The 23,742-nt window shown below is 41.4% G+C and overlaps 1 protein-coding gene across 3 annotated transcripts in view; it reads right to left on the bottom strand.

Annotated features, from left to right (window-relative positions):
• PRKG2 (protein kinase cGMP-dependent 2) overlaps positions 1-23,742 on the bottom strand; it is a 134,502-nt gene that overhangs the window by 9,292 nt on the left and 101,468 nt on the right. For all 3 annotated transcript variants that reach the window (XM_070047976.1, XM_002717087.5, XM_017347475.3), the window contains 3 exons: positions 12,369-12,532; positions 8,530-8,652; positions 7,597-7,659 (listed from right to left, as the gene is read on the bottom strand). In XM_070047976.1, coding sequence (XP_069904077.1) covers positions 7,597-7,659; positions 8,530-8,652; positions 12,369-12,532 — 350 coding nt within the window. The remainder of the gene's footprint in view (positions 1-7,596; positions 7,660-8,529; positions 8,653-12,368; positions 12,533-23,742) is intronic.

Raw genomic sequence — 23,742 nt, 5'->3', positions numbered from 1 at the left:
CCCTCACATCATCTTCCCACCGTCTTCCTTGTCTTTCTCTGTCTCCCTTCCTCATTTATCTCCTCACCATTCTTTCAACAAACCAGAAATCCCCCCCCCCCCCGCCCCTTTAAGGACTAGATTTGTTCCCTTCCTGGATTTCCACATGGCTCCGACCTTCAACACACACAGGTCTTTCATCTAAGGTTGCCTTTTCTGCGAGGTCTTTTTTGGCCATCAAACCTAAAATCGCAACCCCTCTTCCTTCACACACACACACTTCTTCAGCCCCTACCACTTCCACGTTTCTCCTTGGCACTTCCCACTGTCTGATATATTACTTAGCTATCTTAGTTTTTCCCTTTCCCACTAGACTGCAGCCTCCATGAAGGCAGGAATGTTTGTCTCTTTTCTATCTTTCAATGCCTTTAAAATTTGGGGCAGTGCTTCTCTCAGGACAGGGACTCTGGCAGTGTTTGTTGAATGACTAATGTGTGATGAGAAGCCATTAGAATGTTCTAGTCTTAAAGAGATGATTCTGACTGCTATATGGAGAATGAGCACCGGGTCTGGGATGGCGCAGGGAGGTGAAGGGTTGTGTGTGGGAAGGCAGGGAAGCTTTTAGGAGGCTGGGACATTCCTCTGTCAGTCATGTGGGAATTTACACTCTTCTCCCTTTCTCTCTCTTCTCACCTCCGGAGTTGCTTTTAGTTCAATCTTTCGCAGGATTTCCTATTCTAAGTCTAAGCTTAGCAGTGGCAAAAAACTAAAAACAGAGAGCGCACTCTCTGACACATTTCTTTCTAGATGCCATTCTTTATGCCAAGTGCCATTTTAGTGGAAGGTACCAGAACCTCAGTCAAGGAGTGAGTGCCAGACAGAAGTCCAGCTGCTTTACCTCCCTCCTCTGCCCTTGCTGTGAAACCACAGAAGTCCCCTCCCTACACACCCATCACATCTGCAACAAACCAAGGCTGCATTTGTAGCAGCTTCTAGATGCACAGTTCGTTTTTTTTTTTTTTCCCCACTAAATACAACAACAGTTCTTTTTAACGTGTCTCTCAATGATGTCTACACAGAAGGTACTCCACAAATGATTAAAAACGATTACTGTAACCTTCTACTGAATCACAGGGCCTGTGCATTTTTTTGCAGAGTACTTGTTAGACATTGACCCATGGCAGTAATTACTTAACATGAGTGGCCATTCACTTGACACTTGGCCTTGGACACTAAGCGCATGTTCAGCAACTGTGAGCCAGCATTCACTTGTGTGTGAAAAGTAGTCACCAGAGAAATATTAGTAGTAATGGTGCAGAAATTATTCCTTTGTTTGTGGAAGTCTTATAGAGGCTATCCTTGAAAGCCATTTCAGAGATCAAAAATATTTTAGATGATATTAAAATACTGGAAACAAGTTATTCCTCTTCCTCTCAGGAAAGATTGAACCAGACCCTGCAAGCACAGTCATTCCCTTTTGAAACAAGAGTCAGGAGACTCTAACAATTGGACTTCACTGTAAGCTAGTTTGTAAACAGGAGGGAGAGGAACTCCATAATTATTTTTAGGAAATATGATTTAACACAGAATGGATAAACCCCTATAATATGCCACATTGGATTGTTGTTAAATACAAAATGAGGTAAACAGCCCTCTAAGGGGAAAAAAAAGTGTTACTTTAGAGTAGGAAAATGTGATGGAAACTTTAAAAAGAATTTCTTTTTAACTCCAAAACTATACTGACTTGAAAAGCTATAAGCCGGCACTGCGGCTCACTAGGCTAAACCTCTGCCTTACGGCACCGGCACACCGGGTTCTAGTCCCCGTCAGGGCGCTGGATTCTGTCCCGGTTGCCCCTCTTCCAGGCCAGCTCTCTGCTGTGGCCAGGGAGTGCAGTGGAGGATGGCCCAAGTGCTTGGGTCCTGCACCCCATGGAAGACCAGGAGAAGCACCTGGCTCCTGCCTTTGGATCAGCGTGGTGCACTGGCTGCAGCGCGCCGGCCGTGGCGGCCATTGGAGGGTGAACCAATGGCAAAGGAAGACCTTTCTCTCTGTCCCCCTCTCTCTCTCCCTGTCCACTCTGCCTGAAAAAAAAAAAAAAAGGCTATAAACCTTGAAGGCTTCTTAAAAACACTTCTATTTGGAGGCAGAAAAAGGTCTATTGTTCTGAAATCCTCGACTCCTCCCTTTATAGCTTCATAAGCACCATGAAAATAGAGTGAAATAATGGGCTGGAACTCTTCGCGCTCAGCATAAGCCACTGTGTAGACGTGTGCACCTTCATTAACTCTCCCCTGGACTCCTGCACCCAGGCTCCACAAGGACTCAGGACTGAGACAATCCTGCCAGTACTAACAACAAGCAAACCAATCCCTACAGAGAAAGAAATTAAAATTCCTTTCTGACCATGCAGAGGTGAGAAAATCTTTTAGCATCCATTTGCGTGTGGGTCACAATTTGACAGCTACATTTAAATGAGCCTTGGGTAAATAAGAAGTAAAGGACGAAGCTGCAGCCTGTTAGCACGGCTATCACTTCTGTTTCCCAATTACCCTAAAGTAAAACATAACTCTTCTTTAATGAGGGACGTGGGAAATCCACTGAAAGAGCAACTTGCATTGATGGGAGCCTTCTGTCTACAGAATGAATGGTGTGTCTATGTGTCATTTGATAGTGAGAAAAATGATGGTGACAACAGCAAGTCATGCAGGAAGAGGATAAACTGGAATCCAACACAGTAATGAACTTTATGACTGGGGGCAATCAAAAGGATGACAACAATGAACACTAAAATACTAGGAGATGTGCATGTCTGTGGGGAGCAATCCGGACTAGACTAAGTTACTCGAATTAGGACTTATTCTATGCATCTGCTCTCCCACAATATGGCGCTGGGAGAGAAGTAAACAGCTTCCGCACAGCTGCCTCCAGTTCAACCAATTAACTGTAGGACTTGCTCCTGATTGGAGAGCAGCGTACTCAGCCGAGTTGGGATTGGCGGAGGAGGACTATAAAGGAGGAGAGAGACGGCATGCACCAGGGAACATCTATGGGGAACATCTAAGGGAACCCGTGCAGCCCCCCAGAGAGCCGGCCGGCGGTGTGCCGCTCCCCTGCGGAAGTGGGGAATGCGGCCAGGGGGAACTGCCCTTCCACGGAGGTGGAAGGGATAGTAGCCAACCCGGGAAGAACCAGCAGCAAACCCGGGGAGGGCCGAGCAGACAGAAAGAACAGCGCAGGGTCCTGTGTCGTTCCTCCACGAAGAGGGGGAGCGACATAATGGTGCCGTGACTCGGATAGGAAACCTAGCTCGGATAGGAAACTTAGAACGGATAGCAAACTTAGGAGGGAAGAAACGGGAAGAACTGGGAAATTACCGGAGAGAGAGACTAGCAAACAGCCTAGGGAAAAGCCGGCCGAAAAGGGTGCCGGAAGAAGCTGTTGAAAGCCTAGGCATAGACTCGGATACGGACTACGGGGGGAAGCTGGGAGAAATCTTTAAGGTCGAAAGCGAAAGTGAAAGCTAGAACAAACAGACTCGGACGCGGACTGTGGGGAGAGGCCAGGAGAAATGAGGGAGGAATATCGTTGGAGGAAAGCTTGGGGAAACATACCGGGTAGAGAAAAATGTTAGGGAAATTGAAGCCGCGGGGGGCAGGCCAAGGCGGAGACGAAAGCCACTTTGGGGTTCTCAAGTTAGCCCGGGAATAGGGGGCGAAAAGTTGAAACCAGAAGCTGAGACGTAAGCCAGATTGGGATCCGTCTGATTAGCCCGGGGAGCAAAGGACGGGAAGCCAAATCGTGGGGCGGAGACGTACGCTGGGTTGAATTCGCCAGGCTAGCCCGGGGAACTTAGATTGAATCCTAGTGGCGGAGACGCAAGCTACGCTGTGTTACTCGCGGAAGCCGCCGCGTGCAGAGAGAGCACGGGGCGTGAATAGATAGGGAACGCTGGCGTAGGCCGTGGTTCAGACGCGAAAGGGTTAAGCGTGGAGACCGCGGACCGCGCAAAGCCGGGAAGCCGCGCAGAGAGGCGCGCAGGCTGAAGCGGCGCAGAGCCGGGAACCCGCCGGCGGGGCGAGGTGCCGGAAAGCCGCAGGGATAAGAGAAACAGAAGTTTGGAAGTGAAGTAAAAGAGAAATGGGAATGCTGGAAGATAGAAGTGAAATGGGAGAGGTAGGAATGCCCGGAGATAGAGAAATAGAGAAAAATAAGGCCTCCCCTCAACATGCCAATTAGAAGGCTTGGATTCGGTCTGCCTAATCAAGTGAGGCGATGAGCACCTGCGGGCAGCTAGCAGCTTATGCGCCGCAGGTCACCGAAGACAGGCACGAATTAACATCAGTAAGGCTTCCCCACAATACAACAATATTAAGCTTGGATTCGGTCTGCCTGATTTAAGGCGGTAAGCGCCAGCAAAGCTCGACCAGAGTATGAGCTGCAGGTCACCGAAGATAGGCACGAACCAACACTAATAAGTCTCCCCCACAATACGGCAATGAGAAGGCTTGGATTCGGTTTGCCTGATAGGTTTTGTAAACACCTGCAGGCAGTTCTAGCAGAGTAGAGCATGCGCTGCAGGGCACCGAACACAGGCACGCATCAGCGCCTAAAAACCTCCTCACAATGGCGAAGAGAGGACCCGGATTCGGTTTTCCTGATTGATAGGACTTGTAAGAGCCTGTGGCAACGCTAGCAAGTAGAGCAGAGTGTGTGCCGTGGGACACCGAAGACAGGCGCGTATCAACGCCAAAAAATAAAAAGAAAGGGGGATCTGTGGGGAGCAATCCGGACTAGACTAAGTTACTCGAATTAGGACTTATTCTATGCATCTGCTCTCCCACAATATGGCGCTGGGAGAGAAGTAAACAGCTTCCGCACAGCTGCCTCCAGTTCAACCAATTAACTGTAGGACTTGCTCCTGATTGGAGAGCAGCGTACTCAGCCGAGTTGGGATTGGCGGAGGAGGACTATAAAGGAGGAGAGAGACGGCATGCACCAGGGAACATCTATGGGGAACATCTAAGGGAACCCGTGCAGCCCCCCAGAGAGCCGGCCGGCGGTGTGCCGCTCCCCTGCGGAAGTGGGGAATGCGGCCAGGGGGAACTGCCCTTCCACGGAGGTGGAAGGGATAGTAGCCAACCCGGGAAGAACCAGCAGCAAACCCGGGGAGGGCCGAGCAGACAGAAAGAACAGCGCAGGGTCCTGTGTCGTTCCTCCACGAAGAGGGGGAGCGACACATGTCTAAGAAATCCACCATGTGTCTCTGCTCCTTCCCCTCCTCCTAATTTCCCTCCTCCACTTCTTCTTCCTGACACACCCTGAAGGCAGAATTCCAATGAATTTACAATGTGAAATACACAGTTGTATTTCAAGTAAGTTCCTGTCTATGCACAGCAGCGCTGGAAGCTGATGCCCAGCCACAGCTACTGAGGAAAATGAATAATGATTCTGTACAGCAGCCACACCTCTCCTCTATGCGCCCACTGGGCTGATGCCCTCCTGATTCTTCCGTGAAAATATCTATCTGGGGATGAAACGTCGAGAGAGATTTTTATTTCTAAAAGGGATTACATCAATGTAATCCAAATGTACATCCAAATGTAATCCAATGTACATCCAAAGGTTTTCAATGTTGAAGCTACCAAGCTTATTTCTTGTAGTACACATTGTACTCTTAGAAGTGGCATTTTTGGCCGGCACTGCGGCTCAATAGGCTAATCCTCCACCTGCGGTGCTGGCACTCCGGGTTCTAGTCCCTGTTGGGGTGCCGGAATCTGTCCCGGTTGCCCCTCTTCCAGTCTAGCTCTCTGCTGTGGCCCAGGAGTGCAGTGGAGGATGGCCCAAGTGCTTGGGCCCTGCACCCGCATGGGAGACTGGGAGGAGGCACCTGGCTCCTGGCTTCAGATCGGCGCAGCACGCTGGCCTTAGCGGCCATTTGGCGGGTGAACCAATGGAAGGAAGATCTTTCTCTCTGTCTCTCTCTTTCATTGTCTAACTCTGCCTGTCAAAAAAAAAAAAAAAAGTGGCATTTTTATATTCACAAATCCTACACAAAATGAAAATGTTTTGATGACTGCAGGATTTAGCTAGACACTGATTAAAAAAAATCTTGAAGGCTTGATATGCTGTCGCTCCCCCATTCGCGGAGGAACAACACAGGACCCTGCGCTGTTCTTTCATTTGCTCAGCCCTTCCCGGGTTTGCTGATGGTCCTTCCCGGGTTGGCTGGCAACCCCTCCACCTCCGTGGAGGGGCAGTTCCCCTGCCATTTTCCCCACTTCCGCAGGGGAGCAGCACACCGCCGGCCGGCTCTCTCAGGGGCTGCTCAGATGTTATCCGGATGTTCCCCTTAGATGTTCCTGGTGCATGTTGTCTCTCTCCTCCTTTATAGTCCTCTTCCACCAATCCCAACTCTGCTACCCACACGCCGAGTACGCTGCTCTCCTCCAATCAGGAGCAGGATCAGCTCCTGCAGGTTATTGGTCGAACTGGAGGCAGCTGTGTAGAAGTTGTTTACTCCTCTCCCAGCGCCATATTGTGGGAGAGCAGATGCATAGAATAAGTCTTAATTCCAGTAACTTAGTCTAGTCCGAGTTGCTCCCCACAATATGCCACATGTGATACTTAATAAAATCAGAGAATATGTGCTACGGAATTATCATTGTTTCAGAAGGCCAGTTCAGAAACGTACAAAACTAGAAAGGCACATGCTAGATTGCTGCATGAGGATAGGGCATTACTTAAGGTTCTGTGCAATCCGCGTACTTTATTTCAAAAAGTAAAATAAAAAAATGAGGCTTCACACTTTGGAAAATTAGATTTAAAATGAATATATAACATTAATTAAAATTGAAATACAAAATGCATGCTCATCAACTTACAATGGGTCATGTCCTGGTAAGCCCATCATAAGTTGAAAATATTCTAAATTGAAGGTGCATTGACTCCACCTAAGCTACCTAACATCACAGCTGAGCAATACAACACACTAGAGCATCGGTCTTTCAACTCCCTTTGTGAACTTTGGGCTGTGTGGGAGCTCTGGCTGCTACTGCAGTCCAGCACCATGAAAGTGGAAGTATTATACTTCATATCACCAGCTTGGGAAAAGATCTACATGCAAAATTCAAAGTGTGGCATCTTCCGAATGTGCTTCATTTTCACATTAATTACTAAGTTGAACCATCTTAAGTCTGAGACAACCTGTACTATTTAACAATGGTTTTAGCTGACCCATTATCTTGAATATTGACACCAATGACTAATCCTCCTTTATTTACAAATTAAATGCCCATTAGAACTTAATTCATCAACAGAATCTAGTAATAAAGCTAGTAATAAAGATAGCAGTGGATACAAAACTAGATTGCAATGACCTCAAGATATGATTTTGTAACTTGTTTAGTAACTTTACTCATTGATTTCTAGCATTACAGAAATCACTTTGAGATAAATTACTGTAACTACTTCTAGTAAAACAGAAAAAGGCACCAAAAAGGGGGAAAATAAGTCTCCATAGGAACCCTTCTGGTTTACTGAGAGAAGCTGTTAAGTATCCAAAATAATGCTATAAGTTTCTCTATTTTTATAGGCAAAGAACAAGTAACTATGTACCTGTGTTTCTTAATGTCATTGATTCCATTCTTCAGATTTCCCAGTCTTTCTGTTGGGTTTTGCCTAAAACAATAATTTTTAAAGCTAGTTTTAATAATTATACTTGAGTGAATTATACATTAACATTTAAATTTGGCTCATTAATTAATTTATTCAACAACATTCATAAAATTTCTGCTGTAGTCCAGGTATCTGAATATAGAGAGATTAAAACAACAGGGTCTCTTCCTTATGGGGAGTGGGAAATGGGAGCACAAGTGAATTAGAGTTATATATTCCTAACAGAAGCACAGGAGGGTGCTATCTTGCCAATCCAGCTGAGAAAACCTGGGAAAGCTTTAGCGAATCATTAACATCTAAGCTGGAATCTAAGAAGCATGCAGAAATTCCTATTAGCCAACTTTATAATGCTTTTTCAAAAGTTCAAATGCACAAAAATATCAGCAAAATGAGGTTTAGACAAAAAAAAATCTAGAAGTGTCCTATTCCTTGATAAATGATTTTTAATAGTAAGTAGAAATCTGGGGGTAATTTAAAAGAGGAATATTCTTTTTAAAATGAAGATGGAAAGAGGATATATAATATTTTATCATCATCACTGATTTTGTCTTGAGATAGTAAAACTATAAATTAATCACCCAGTTTTTAAACTAAGGTTTGTGGTTCTGTTTTGCTCTATGGCAGATGAAGATGATTCCCAAAGGTAACCTATAAAATGTAGATCTCTTAAAACTATTAGATACTGTGGTTCTATAACATGAGACAAACTCAAACTCCTATCTCAGATAGCAAAATAGATCCTGACTGTCTAATATAATTCAGCTACGGAGAAATGTACCAAAAGTAAACACAGAATTTAAAACCATATGGAAACAGAAACTGGAAGCCTTTGTGGTGTCTCCAAGACAAGAGGTTACTTGTCATCATTCTCACCTGCAAAGCCTCCGGATCAAATCCTCAGGTCGTCTGGTTATCTTTCTAGGAAAATCCATTTTTTCAATTCCTTTGAGAATCAGATTGTAGGTCATCATTTGGTCAATCCCAGAAAAGGGTGGGCTAGAGAACATTCAAAATAAGACACGTTCAGGTCAGAGTCGGAGACACACTGGGAGCTACCTTGCTTCTTCCTTCTTTCCGCCCTACCTCCATTATTTCCTTCTTTCCTTTCAGTCTCTCTCTTTCCTTAGTAGTTTTAAAAAACGTGAATGTATGCCAAAAGTCAATTCACAAATTTCGCATCACTTAACCAATGCCACACACATAAGGAGGGTACTTCAAACAGTTTGTGGAAAAATGGAATTGAAAGGTAACTTTAGTTCAGTGCAAAAAAATTGAAATTCATGCAGAATTTCTTAGGTAGTGATGAGCACTGAAAAGAAAAATAAAAGAGGGAACAGAGAGTAACCAAAAGTGTGATTTTTTTTTTTAAACAGAGTGAAAAGAAAATGCCTTTCTCATGAATATTGAAAATGGAGCAGAGGTGTTGGTGGAAACAGAGAGTGGCTGAGCCACACAGTAATCTGTGGGCAGAGGGCTCCAGCACAGGAAGTACAAAGGCCATGTCCCAGAAGTGGAGCAGTAAGATGGGCAGTGTGGTCACTGCACTAAGCAGCAGAGGAACACAAGGGTCAAGGGCAACATCATACAGATCTGGTAGCCTATGGTAAGAATCCGGGATTCTATGAGTGTTGGTCTAATTCACAGCAGCCAGAGTAATCTTCATAATTTGTGGAGAATGAACTGGGATGATGGAGATGAGGATGGAAAGAAGGCCTAAGAGCCTGGACTAAAACAGTGGTGCCGTAGGTGGTGGGCCATGGATAGACAAAGGATCTCTCCAGAACAGGCAATGGTCAGAAAGCTGTGTCTCCCAAATTCATATGGTCACACTCTAACCCAAAGCAACGGTATTCAGAGGCAGGGCTTATGGGAGGTAACTTGGTCATGAGGGTGAGGGCCTCATGAATGGTGTTAGTGTCTCCCTACGACAGGCCAGGGAGCTGACTGGCTATCTTTCCACCATGTAGGGATCAGAGGAGAGGCTGGTATTCTATAGCACAGAAGAGGGCCCTCACCAGAACCTGAGCAGTTTGGCACCCTGATCTGAGACTTCCAGCCTCCAAATGAGAAGTAAATGCACTTTGTTATAGCAGCCAGATCTGAGACAGACAGTAAAGCTAAAGGGATTTGTGAATGGGGTTGACATAGTGAATGGGAGACAGGTTTTGGCCGGGTGCCTAGAGGCTGGAGCTATCATTACCAAAAGAGTGGGCGGGGGTGAGGTGATAACCAGGTTACAGGAAAAGGAATCAAGGGTTATGTTTTGAACATCCACATGGAGAGGCTAAGCAGGCAGATGGTTTCAGGGAAGCTGTCGGGAATGGGAATGGAGCTGTAATGTGGGGACCATCAGATGGTATTTATGGCCATGGAACTTGACGTTAACATCCAAGGAGCAAGCGAATACCGAAGAGGCCAGTGCCTGCAGTGGCTCCATGTTGAGTGCTCAGGAAGTTGAGAGAATCCAGCTACAGAGACAAAGAAGGAGCCGCCATGTGGGAAAAGGAGAGACAGGGAGGTCCTGGCAGTCAAGGGAAAGAGGTATTTGAAGGAAAATATCGCTATGGGACTGAAAATTGACCACTGAAGTTGGGTAACGTTTTCATGCGTATATTTTGCCTTGAAAAACACTTTCATACCTTTGCTATCATTTGCTTTTTGAAAATTAAGGATAACTTTCATGAACCCCTCTGCTGTATCTCAGTCATGCTTGAGTCCTTTTGACACTTTTTTTTTTTTTGACACTGAGAGTTCCCACCCTTGCCAATAAGCAAAGTCAGCACGCCGACTATTTAATACTCCATGTTTCCCTCGTAAAGAAAATGAGACCAAAAACAAAGAACATTGCTATGATATTTCCAACATATGTGTTTCCAACTACACTGTTTGGATTGGTTTGTTCTTTACTTGCTTTTTCATTTCCATTTTCCTCCTGATATTCTAGAGTTCGGGGCACTTAAAATTAACTTTTACCTTGCCCTTCCATGGAAATGTTTGCAAAAGGAATGTCCCAACTTTTTTATGACAGCTCAAGGCCATCTGGTCAATTCCAAATTGTTAGGTCCCCCACCCCACTTCCTTATTTCCTTACTTTAACTCTCTTTTCCTTGTTACAATTCATCCTAGCTGGTGAAGACTGAGATGAGTGTTCTGCAGTTCCCTACATGTCTCTTAGAAATGCAACTGACTAGTTTCCCAAAGATGAGAAACAAACGCTTAAAAGAGAAGTCTTTGTGATAGTCTGGATGACTATCAGAAAATGTTTTCTTCTTTCCTTTAGAATCTTAGCAATGAATGCTTGAAAATTAGTACAGATAATATAAAGTGATCTTTCAGATCTATTCACTCAATACATGTGGACAAAGATGTACAATGCAGTCACAGGTGAGCTAACACGGCACTTGGTAGTGTCAAAGCTCAAGAACATCCCGTAAGCTGCTTTTCTGCCAAGGGTGTGCTCAGACTGATATCCCCATCAATGAACTCACTCCAGTGTTTCTTAAACCATTCCATGTGTGAAGCGTCTCTGAAATTAGGACTGAGAATATCTGGTTATAAAGGGTAACGTGGATCACTGAATCAGCTAATGAAAAATGGAGATAGAAAACCAGAAAGCAAATTGATCTGAAGCCTGAGTGTCCACGCACAATATCATACACACACACACACACACACACACACACACGTGTGTGTGTGTATGTGTAACAGAAAGAGGGTCACAGTCAGAGTCAGAAAAAATTACTGTCTTAAGGCAGGTAGTCTTCTCAGCTGGTTTCCTAAACTATAAAATTTAAATAATAACATAATAGCAGTAATATTTCCTGCCTTACCTTCCACCCAAGTTTGTGGAAACTAACCTACATAATACAAATGTAAGTGCTTTGAAACTGTAGAATGCTTCACAAGCGTGAGTCCATACGGAAGGGTTTTCCAAAAAATTGTGAGAAATGACTGTTATAAACAACTAGACATGTATTCCAATTTTTTCACATCAAAATAAACTTGCTTTTAAATTCCATTTTATCATGAACCTTTTGAAGTCCTCTTACATTACAAACAGCTTAGATGTGTGTTGGGTGTGTATGTGTGTGTGTGTATATGTGTGAATGTGTGTTAAGTATCAGGTATCCTGGTAATAGTCTTTTAGTCTCTTTGGGAGTGACAATTCAATTTTCACCGCTAAACCCCTGCTGTGTCTTGTCTCTGTTCATTATCACTTCTAGAAAGGAGTTGACAAGGAGATTAAAATTTAAATCCAGCAATGTGGCTTTCTCTTAGCATTTCTGGTTAATGATGATGGGAAAATGGAAATCTGAGGCTAAATTTAGTTTTATGATTAATAAATTTAACTGAAACAGGACTGCTATTTTTCTCAATTACAAAAAAGAAGAAACAATAACATAGCCTATAATTTTTACTCCTCCTCTTACTATTATGCTCAGTTGTCGAAGCCTTCGCATATTTAATGTGTTATCTATAACAAGGACCTTGCCATTTTGGGAAACACTAGCAATTCTGCTTTCCTTAACCATCTTGAATACTTGCTCCATAATACAAACTGGCAAGCTCCCTGCATTTGAAGCAATAGAAAGAGGAAAGGCATCAAAAACATTTCCAAAATGATCATCTTTTACATAATAAATTGGTTCTCATTATTAAGTTATTTTCACACTTCTCTAAAGAACAGCTAACCCAAACTGGAGGCTACTTACTTGCCCGTTAGTAGCTCATACACGAGGATTCCCAGTGACCAAAAGTCCACACTGAAGTCATGCCCTTTGTTAAGAATGACCTCAGGAGCCACATACTCTGGAGTCCCACAGAACGTCCATGTCTTCTGTCCAGATCCAATTTTTTTAGCAAATCCAAAGTCAACCTAGAAAAGAATGTCAAAGACATTTTCAGAGGCCATGAAACTCATGCTCCTTTTTAAGTCTCCCTAACTTCCAAAATGTTCCAAAACCTCCTTCTAACTTTCTAAACCTTCTTTTCTCATACTTTCCTTCAACACATGCACGTGCACACACCCACACACACGCACGCACGCATGCACACACTCATATATTCCTTTGAGGATCAGGTGTGGATCAAATTGCTCAGGACACTTGGAGGAAAAGAATAGTTTAGAAAAGGGGGTGGGGGCTGGCGCTGTGGCGCAGTAGGTTAAACCTTTGCCTGTGATGCCTGGCATCCCATATGGGCACCAGTGCTAGTCCCAGCTACTCCACTTCCAATCCAGCTCTCTGCTGTGGCCTGTGAAAGCAGTAGAAGATGGCCCAAGTGCTTGAGCATCTGCAACCACGTGGAAGACCAGGAAGCACCTGGCTTTGCATCTGGCAGCCCTGGCCATTGCGGCCATTTGGGAAGCAAACCAACAGATGGAAGACCTTTTCTCTGTCTCTCCCTCTCACTGTCTGTAACTCTACCTCTCAAATAAATAAAGTAAAACTCAAAAACATGTTTTTTTTTTAAAAAACTGCAGTTTAGAAAAGGGGTTAGGATATAACGATGCATAAAGCTCAGGGCAAGCAGGACTTAAAAAAAATCGATATTAGCATTCATTGGGAAGAGGAAGGAATGGGAAGGTGATTAGCTCCTGTACACTTAAAACTCCATTGTGGAAGTGAAAATAATAGCAAAATGGAGTCTGAGAATGGAACTACTGCTGGGAAAACAGATGCTTAAAACTCTGGACAGTGTTCAAAATCCATTAGACACAGTGTGTGCAGCCTACACCTCCAGCAGTCCACAGCAAAGCCAGCATCATCCCAACCCACTTTTGGCAGGCCCTGCACACTTCCAGGCTCCCCCAGGGAGGTGGATAGTGGGTGGTGCCTGCATTCATTGACTTATTCTGAAGGCATCCACACAGCACCCACCACAGGCCAGGCTTTGTGCTAAACCTGCAAGGTACAAAGATTGCTCTGAGAAGCTCACAGCATAGAGAAAACCACCAGAGACATGATTAGCATCAGACATGGTACCTCAGGGAACAAAGCATACACTCAGAGGGCCACCTGTGAACCCCGGGTGGAGTTTTAGGCTCCTGGCTTTGGCCTGGTCCATCCCCAGCCATTGTAGCCACTTAGGTAGTGAAACAGTAGATGGAAGATCTCTTTCTTTCTATTTCTTTCTCACTCTCTCTGTGACTCTGCCTTTCAAGTAAATAAATAAATCTTAGAAAAATACATAGTTCCAGAATAATAGGTTGGAGAAGCTGCTACGAGGAGGTAACATCTGAGGTTGGCCCTGGCTGAGGATTAGGGACAAATCCAGGGTAATGAATCAGTGCTACTCCTGTAGAATAGGCCCTTGCACTTCTCTGAGTTGTTATTCAATGCACATAGTGCACAGAACAGACAGGAAAGAAGGTTGAAGATGTAGAACAGCCCTCTTGGTCTTGAGGCAGTGTATATGACAAACCTCCTGCCCTGGAAAACCAAGATTCCTTCTACAGGGGCATACAGCATGGATTTTTCATGTATGATACATACAGAAACTGTTTTAACAAAATCACCCTCCACTTTCCTCAAGAAAGCAGGCACACACACATTGTTCCCTGGCTTCAACTTGTGTATTTTAGTAGCTTCACTATACATGGACCATCTCAATAACATGGCACTAATCTTGACTAAAACACGAAATGAACAAAGGTAACATAATAAAATAAGCCCTCAGGTAGAACAGTGTGGGTCAATAAGTGATAAATATGAATATCTAAAATATTTTTACCTTAAATAAATCTCTTAGAAATTTAACAGAAGAGCAAGAGCTTTCTTATTGGAAAACAACTAATTTAAAGTGGACTATTATTGGTTTTCTTTTCATTCATACAAAATGACTTGCAAATATTATATCTAAAAGATGGCTTAGGGATATTATAAAACTAAATTTGTAACCAGCTGAGCTTAGCCATATCTACTTATTCCTCAGAGAAAGAACCAATATGAGATTCCTAGCTAATTTTATGAAGACTAAAATTTAAGAGATAATAAAGCAACGTTTTTAACTACATTTGAATGCACATATACATACAAATATTATATTTTGTTGGTTTATAACAGCCTTTCAACTCATTTTTATAAAATTACATTTAAGTGTTCCTTTTCAGAATGACTGGAAGTTCATCATCTATTTAGGAGGGTTTTTCCAGCTCTGAAAGTGGTATATTTTAATTTGAATTGCTGATTTTGCTTTTGAAGTATTTGCATATTGGCCCAGAGAGATAGCAGCAATTACATCAAAACCCTAAGATGTATGAAAATGCCATTTTCTTTATCTCCTTTGATCATATCAACTTTGGTCTCATTCATTTGGTCAGAGGAAATGGAACCCTTAGACCCATCCAAAGTCATTTGCTTAAAATAGTAGATCTCAGATCTATGTGAGATTCTGTATATTGTCTATAAAATCAAGCTACTTCTGTCCATAGTATCGTGAACACCACCACAAAGCTTCAATCTTGTTTTTACGTCATCCCTCTGGACAACACTAGTCCTTTCACTTACTCATTCAATGAACACTTATTGAATACCACTGTGTACCAAGCACAAGGGTATGGACCAAGCCCCAGTCCTTGTAAGGCTCATAATCAGAAGGGAAGGGTAACAGCCAAAGAATGTAGTTTCATACATGATGCCAGATGGTGAAATTTGCTAAGAAGTAATGTACAGCAAGTGTTAGGTACAGGGAACAGCATAAACGTGTAAATAGGGTGAACAGGAAAAGCCTTTCTCAAGAGGTAGCATTTGGGGCGGGCTGAATGGAAACCTGAGCGAAGCAAGAGAGTTCTGTAAACAACTGAACAAGGGCTATTCTGCCAGGAAGAGCTACTGCAAAGGCCCTGAGGCAGGAATGCATGGTGAAGTGCCAGGACTGCCTGGCCACAATGTGAGACAGAAATTAGGGCAGATTATGGAATGGGCTGAAACGAGAGAGTTATTCAGATGTGCTTTCTTTCTCTGAGAAGTCATTGTACAATTCAGAGAAGGGGTATGGCATGGCTTGATTTATGCTTTACAGGGATCATTTTAGGAGCCAAGAAAATAGGGCTCCCCTGCCATACACACATGTGCACCCTTAATTTTCTCAAATTCTCCTCGGGAAATATCTCTGGAGAAGCTGTACACAGATTTTCCCATGAAACTCTCATTATTAAAGATGGCTCACATTATGCTAAAAGCTTAAAAAGCATGAAGTCTCCAAAGATTTTAATAAATGAGAAGATTTTAAGATGTCTCTAAGTCTGAAGAATGACTGCATCAATTAAGAAACAGGAAAATGCACTTTGTGGCTTGCTGGAGCTGCTGTCCAGTAAGTATGAGTTTTTTTTTTCCCAGAAGTTTCTTTCTGGGTCAGTATATTTGTCAGATATTAGTTCTCTCAGTCAATTAAAAAATGGACAGAAGGTGACCCGTCTAATTAAGCCAGATGATTCATGGAGACAGAACATTAAAAAAATATTTATATAGAATTTTTAGGGCACTTTCTTAACCCACGTCTAGACAAGGGCAAAATGGAATCTGTTTATTTGGCCAGCCAACAACCAACATTGACTTAGCGTCCCTCTGATACTAGCGTCCATCTGCTGAAACAGACAACAGTGGATGATTCCTATCCCCTGGAAGTGAGAGTGCCAGGCGATGGGGGGAGGGGGGAGAAATGGTTCAAGCAATGAGCAGGCTTTAGGGGGATGTGGCGATTCAATACCTCAAGTGTTCAGTACCAGGTGGGCAAAGAAAGGCAAGGGAAGATTTGTATATACAGACTTCACTGGAAAAAGCTGTTGAGGTTCATCTCAGATAAGTCTAAGGGATTACAGAACCAATTCTTTTCTCCTGTGATGTTCCTTAACATGGTTTATATTTCCACAATTACATCCCTGATGGCAGCCCTGTCTAATTGTGTGTGAATAAATCTGGCTTCTGGAGAACAGCCATTATGTTTTATTCATTTTGTATCTATACAGCATTTGTAATACAAGTAGATATTTAAGCATGCCTGGTGGAAATTTAAAAAAATGATAGGATAACCATTAACACTAGTTAATATATGACATATATTGAGATCTAGGAAGGTTATAGATACTTGTATGAGATGAGATTTGAACTAAGTTTCAAATGGAAACTTCTTATAACAGGAAAATTGATGAAGAAGTAGAGGGTGTCTCAGGAACAAAGTAGCAGTGTGTATGCATTAAGCACGTTAGTAGGTAAAGCTTAACATGCACAAATAATAATGCTTTGGCAACAAGAATATGGTTGGACCTGAGAATTGTTTTTCTTTCTCAAGTTAGAAAATATCTGATACATATAAAATAGTAGAATACATATACAAGTTTTAAAGCATAAGAATGAAAATACCTTTGCCCCACCACCAGTTTAAGTATGAGAAGAAAAGTGCTGTGGGAATTCTGGGTGCCCCTCCACTAGGGTCCACCTGCCCATGCCAAGAGGGCAACATTACTCTGATTTTTGCATTTATTATTTGCTTCCATTTGTTTCTGATTTTTGCATGTATCTAATATCCTTAGGTACCAAGTATTTTTCATTTTAAAAACTGTAGATCAATCTTGAATGTATTCTTAGGGAATCTGCCTTTTTATCCATGCAAAGTTATTTCTGTGAATTTAATTCATAATGAAGTTCAAGTACTTTCACTGCTGTAGCATAACATAATTTAATGAGCACTTCATGATTTTTGGTACATTATGTTATTGATGGACATTTGTGTTATCTTAAAGCTAGGAACCAGGAGCCAGGAACACAATTCAGATCTCCCACGTGGGTGGCAGAAAACCAATTACTTGACCTATCACCAATGCTTTCCAAGGTCTGCATTGGCAGGAAGCTGGACTCAGGAGCTGGAACCAGGAATGAAATCCAGATACCTCAATGTAGGATGTGGGCATCTTAAGTGCCAAGTTAAACACCTACTCCCCCTATTTTTAAATATTGGGCATTGCTCTGAGTTAGGGTAAAAAATGCATGCTACTGCTATTGCTATTTCAAAGAAGGTATGAAAACTTTATTTTCTACATTAATTTTCTTCTTCCTTGCATAATGGATTTGCCTGAGAAGCAAGGGACTCTCCTGTAACCAGTGATCTAGGTATGCTGGCTCCTTTCTTCTTAGGGCTCTGCCAGCTTCAAATCAGCTATGGCCATTGGCAACAAACCAGAAAACCCATGGTTTGAGCTGTGCACAAGTTTAAAAGTGTTGCACATCACCTTTACTAACATTTCACTAACTGTAACTTACCAGAAAGAAAGCTGAGACAGATTTGAAGAGAATGGGCCACATGACTTATTAATTTAAATCTTTTTAGTATATTCCTACAAGTTTTTATGTTCTTCAATAAAGCTCTTACATATTTCTGCTAGATTTAGTCTGAGATGAGCTGCATTTTCATGCGTTTTGTAAATGGCATTTGCATTTCTATTTATCAGTTGTGTTTCTGACATTCAAAAATAACACTGGGTTCTTATAATGTTAATCGTATATCCCATAAGCACACTGAACTCTCTACTTAATTCTAATAATTTGTTGTTACATTCTATAGAATTAACCACATTTTATTTTTTGAATTCTAGTCTGTATATTAATTTATTTATATCTTACTGTATGAGGTAGGACCTCCAACAAATACTGACTAGAAGTTCTTATGCCATCAACTTCTAAGAAAATACTTTTAATGTCCCATCATTATGCACATAGTTTGCTCTTAATTTTATTAAATATCTTTGATTGGGTTTGTTAAGAGATTTTACCCTGACTGAAGGTAAAAACATATCAAAACTGTGTAACTATTGAGGTGATATTATTTTTCTCTTAATCTTTAAAGTTACTGATTTATTTTAACAGAAATTTTTAATTTAGTTTTTTTTTTTTTTTTTTTTTTTTTAGAAAACTGAGAAGAAAGAACAGAGATTTCTCATTTCTTTCCTTCCCTGGCACATGCACAGCTTCCCCTGTTGTCAACATCCCCACCAAAGTTCACTCTTGGTGTTGTATATTCTGGTTTTGGACAAATATGCAACATAGATCCATCACCTTAATATTATACAGAATATTTTACTACCTTAAAGTCTGTGATCTGCCTATTCATCCATCTCCCCTAAACTCTGTCAACCACAGACCTTTAAATAATTTTGTCTTTTACAAAGTTCCATATAATCGGAGTAATATAATATGTGGTTTTCAGATTGGTTTCATTTTTAGCAGTATGCCTTTCAGATTTCTCCATGTCTGATTATTTCTTTTCAGCACTGATTAATATCCCATTGTCAATGTTTATCACAATTTAGTGATTTGCTTCCTAAACAATATCTCAGTTGTTTCTAAGTTTCGAATTAATCTCCTATCAACATATTTATGCAAGTGTTTTCCATAGACCTATGTTTTCAAGTTTTATGGGTAAATACGAAGGAGCATGATTGTGGGCCTGTATTCACGGACATAAAATATCTATTTATTTACTCTTCTTTTTATTACTTCTTTTTTTTTTTTTTTTTTGCCAAATAAATAGTCTTTAATATACACTTAGGGAAAGTTGTCACATCATCCAAAATAACATGGTAGTGCCATTTTATATCATTTGTTAGAGGAAATTACCACTGTGGTTCTTATTTCAATTACATTATCTTTTTTTATTTTATTTTATTTTTTGACAGGCAGAGTGGACAGTGAGAGAGAGAGACAGAGAGAAAGGTCTTCCTATGCCGTTGGTTCACTCTCCAATGGCCGCCGCGCTGCGGCAGTGCACCACGCTGATCCAAAGGCAGGAGCCAGGTACTTATTCTGGTCTCCCATGGGGTTCAGGGCCCAAGCACTTGGGCCATCCTCCACTGCACTCCCAGGCCATAGCAGAGAGCTGGCCTGGAAGAGGGGCAACTGGGAAAGAATCCGGCGCCCCGACCGGGACTAGAACCCGGTGTGCTGGCGCCGCAAGGTGGAGGATTAGCCTCGTGAGCCGCAGCGCTAGCCTACATTATCTTTTATTACTTCTACCATATAGTTCTGACACATATTCTTTATATTTAAAGGTAAGAATATAAGTTTAGAGGGACCAGCCTGGTGGCTCAGTGAGCTAAGCTGCCACCTGCAATACTGGCATCCCATATCAAAGAGCACTTCAAATCCTTGTTCTCTGCTTCAGGTCCAGCTCCCTGCTAATAATCCAGGGAAGACAACAGAAAATGGATCAATTACCTGGGCCCCTGCCCAGGTATGAATGGAATTCCTGGATTTGGCCTGGCACAGATCTGGCTGCTGTGGTCATTTGGGGAGTAAACCAACAGATAGAAGATCCTCTCCTCACCTCCACTCTCTCCCCCCGCCCCCCCACACACCCTGCAACCCTTCATTCCTCACTCCCTCCCTTGGCGTCACTTTCCCCTTCAAATAAATAAATACATATTTGAAAATAATTTTAGAGGTGCTAATATAAATAGTAAAGTGTTTTTAATTTCAAAATCTAAATGTTCATCACTATGATATATGAAAGCAACTGACTTTTGCATATTAACCTTGTATCCTACAACCTTGTTTAATTGCTTATTTGTTCCAGGAAATGTGTTTGTTGATTTTTTTTCCCCAGAGTTTACACATAGATGATCATGTCAACTGCAAGAAAGAAAAATGCCTTTATTTAATTCTTTGTAATATGCATATCTTTACTTATTTTCTTGTTGTGTTAACTAGACTTCCAGTATGATGTTAAAAAGGAATGGAGAGGGGCCGGTGCTGTGGTGCAGCAGGTTAACACCCTGGCCTGAAGTGGCAGCATCCCATATGGGTGCAGCTTCTAGTCCTGGCTGCTCCTCTTCCAATCCAGCTCTTTGCTATGGCCTGGGAAAGCAGTGGAAGATGGCCCCTGTCCTTGGGCCCCTGCACCCACGTGGGAGACCCGGAAGAAGCTCCTGGCTCCTGGCTTCGGATTGGCACAGCTCTGGCCGTTTCAGCCAATTGGGGAATGAACGAGTGGATGGAAGAACTCTCTCTCTCTCTCTTTGCCTCTCCTCTGTCTGTATAACTCTGACTTTCAAATAAATAAATCTTAAAAAAAAAAAAAAAGAAATGGAGAGGGGCAACATCCTTGCTTTGTTCCTGATCCTACTGGGAAAGCTTCTAGTTCCTCACTATTAAGTAAGATGCTGACTGTAGGGTTTCTGCTTTTATTATATATCAATTTGAGCAAGCTCCTCTCTTGTGCTAGTTTACTGAGTTTTTATAATGGATGAGTATATCACATTTTGTGGAGTTTTTTTCTGCATTTATTGATTTGATCGTGTGTGTGGGGGTTCATGCTTAGCTTATTGATGTGATGGGTTACATTAATTGGTTTTCAAATGTTGAACCAGACTTCCACATCTGGGATAACTTCTACTTGGTTGTGTTATATAATTCTTTTTATACATTGTTGGATTCAATTTTGCTAATACTTTGTTGTAGATCCTTGCATCTATATTCATGAGAGACACTGGTTTGCAGTTTTCCTGTAGTGTCTTTGTCTGCTTCTGGTATTAAAGCAATGCTGGCTTCATAAGAATAAGTTAGGGAGTATCCTCTTTATTTTACCTTCTCAAGGGCATTGTAGAGAATTGGTGTGATCTCTTCTTTAAAATGTTGGCTGGAGTCCACCAGTGAATGCATTTGAGTCTCATATTTTCTACTATGAAAGTTCACTAATTATTGACTTAATTTTATTAATAGTTATAGGCCTATTCAGATTGTCAGTTTATTCTGGGATGACTTTTTTGACAGATAGTATCTTTCAAGGAATTAGTCTATTCCATCTAGGCTTACAAATCTATGAGTATAAAGTTGTTTGTGTTATTTCTTTATCCTTTTAATATCCATAGAATCTGTAGTGATATTCCATCTTTCATTTCTGATATTAGTAATCTATGGCCATTCTTTTATTTTTAGTCAGGCTGGTTAGAGCCTTATTAATTTTATTGATATTTTTAAGAAAAGAATTTGTTTCAAGTGATTTTCTCTATTAATTATCTGCTTTTAATTTCATTAATTTCCATCCTAAGTATTATTATTTTTTTCTGCTTACTCGTATTTAATTTTTTCTTCTTTTCCTAGTTTCTTAAGTTAGAACCATAATGATTGCTTTTTGATCTTTCTCATTTTCTAATACATGTATTTAACGCTATAAAGGTTTTACCTCATGCCAATTAGAATGGCTCTCACATAGAAATCAAAAAACAATTGGGGCAGGCGCTGTGGCGCAGTGGGTTGGTGCCCTGGCCTGGGGCGCCAGCATCCCATATGGGGGCTGGTTCGAAACCCAGCTGCTCTACTTCTGATCCAGCTCTCTGCTGTGGCCTGGGAGAGCAGTAGAAGATGGCCCAAGTCTTTGAGCCCCTGCACCCACGTGGGAGACCTGGAAGAAGCTCCTGGCTCCTGGCTTCGGATCGGCGCAGCTCCAGCCATTGCAGCCATCTGGAGAGTGAAGCAGTGGATGGAAGACTCTCTCTCTCACTCTCTCTCTCTCGCTCTCTCCCTGCCTCTCCTCTCTCTGTGTGACACTGACTTACAAATAAATAAATAAATCTTTAAAAGAAGAAAAACAATTAATACTGGCAAGGATGCAGGGGAAAAAGGTACCCTAATCCACTGTTGGTGGGAATGTAAACTAGTACAGCCATTGTGGAAGACAGTATACAGATAACTCAGAAATCTGAAAATAGATCTACCAAATGACCCAGCAATCCCACTTCTGGGAATTTACCCAAAGTAAATGAAATCAGTATATCAAAGAGTTAACTGTATCCATATGTTTATTGCCACTCAATTCACAAGAGTAGGATATTGAATCAACTCAGATGTTCATCAACTGATGATTAGATAAACAAATTACATATATGTGTGTGTATATATATATGTATATATATATATATATATATAGAGAGAGAGAGAGAGAGAGAGAGAGAACAGAATACTACTCAGGTGTAAAAAATAATGAAATCCTGTCTTTTGCCATAACATAGATGCAACTGGAAACCATTATACTTAGCAAAATAAGTCAGTCTCAAAAAGACAAATACTATATGTTTTCCCTGATCTATGGTAACTACTAGAGTACAAAAAAAATGTAATATGTATGAGTAAAACTGATATTTTGGGATTTGTTGAATGTTTACAACCCTTGTCTCTACTGTTAGGGAACAGTGTTATTTGCTGCTTACCATTTGTTGAATTCTTTACTTAGTGTAGGTTTAATCTTATGAGTATAAAATAAAACAAAGTATATCATTGTAAAAATTAAAAGGAACAATAAAAAAGGAAGGCGCAGTGAGGGTGGCAGCATGGGCGGGATGGAGGGTTGGGTGAGAAGTATCCCTATGTTCCTAAATCTATATATATGGTACACATGAAATTTGATCACATTAAAAACTAAATTAATTAATTAATTTTAAAATTTATTTCTAAGCACCACTTTGGTTATATCCCACAGAGTTTGATAAATTACTTTATCACTTTAATTCACTTTTAAATTTATGTTGGGATTTCTAATTTAATGAATGAGAGCAGACATTGCACTTCTATTTTTTTTTTTTTTATTTCTTAGGCTGTGTTTCATGGCCTCGAATGTGGTTTATCTTGACCACTGTTCCATGTGAGCTTGAGAAGAATGTGTATTCTGTTGGATGAAGTTGACCGTAGGTATCAATTATATCCAGTTTATTGATGGTATGGTTAAATCTGACTATGCTTACTGGCATTCTACCTGCTGGGTATGTCCATTTATAAAAGAAACCTCCAACTGTGATAGTAGATTATTCTGTTTCTTCTTACAGTTTTATCAGTTTTTGCCTCATGTATTCTGATGCTGTTGTAAAACATGTATACATTAGAGACTGTTATATCTTCTTACAGAATTGAACCTTTTGTCATCATACAGTACCCTTCTTTATCCCTCATAGCTTTTGTTTTACAGTCTGCTCTGTCTGAAAATATAGTTACTCACACTTTCTTTGGATTAGTGTTCACAAAGTAGGTTTGCTCCACTTATCTTTAATCTGTATGTGTTTTTATATTTAAAGTGGAAATTTTGTAAGAAATCAATAGTTGA

Source organism: Oryctolagus cuniculus, chromosome 8 (genome assembly GCF_964237555.1).
Source record: "Oryctolagus cuniculus chromosome 8, mOryCun1.1, whole genome shotgun sequence".
In the NCBI taxonomy this organism is placed as follows: domain Eukaryota; kingdom Metazoa; phylum Chordata; class Mammalia; order Lagomorpha; family Leporidae; genus Oryctolagus; species Oryctolagus cuniculus.
Note: the sequence above shows the minus strand (reverse complement) of the source record. Positions and strands in the feature narration are given on the sequence as shown.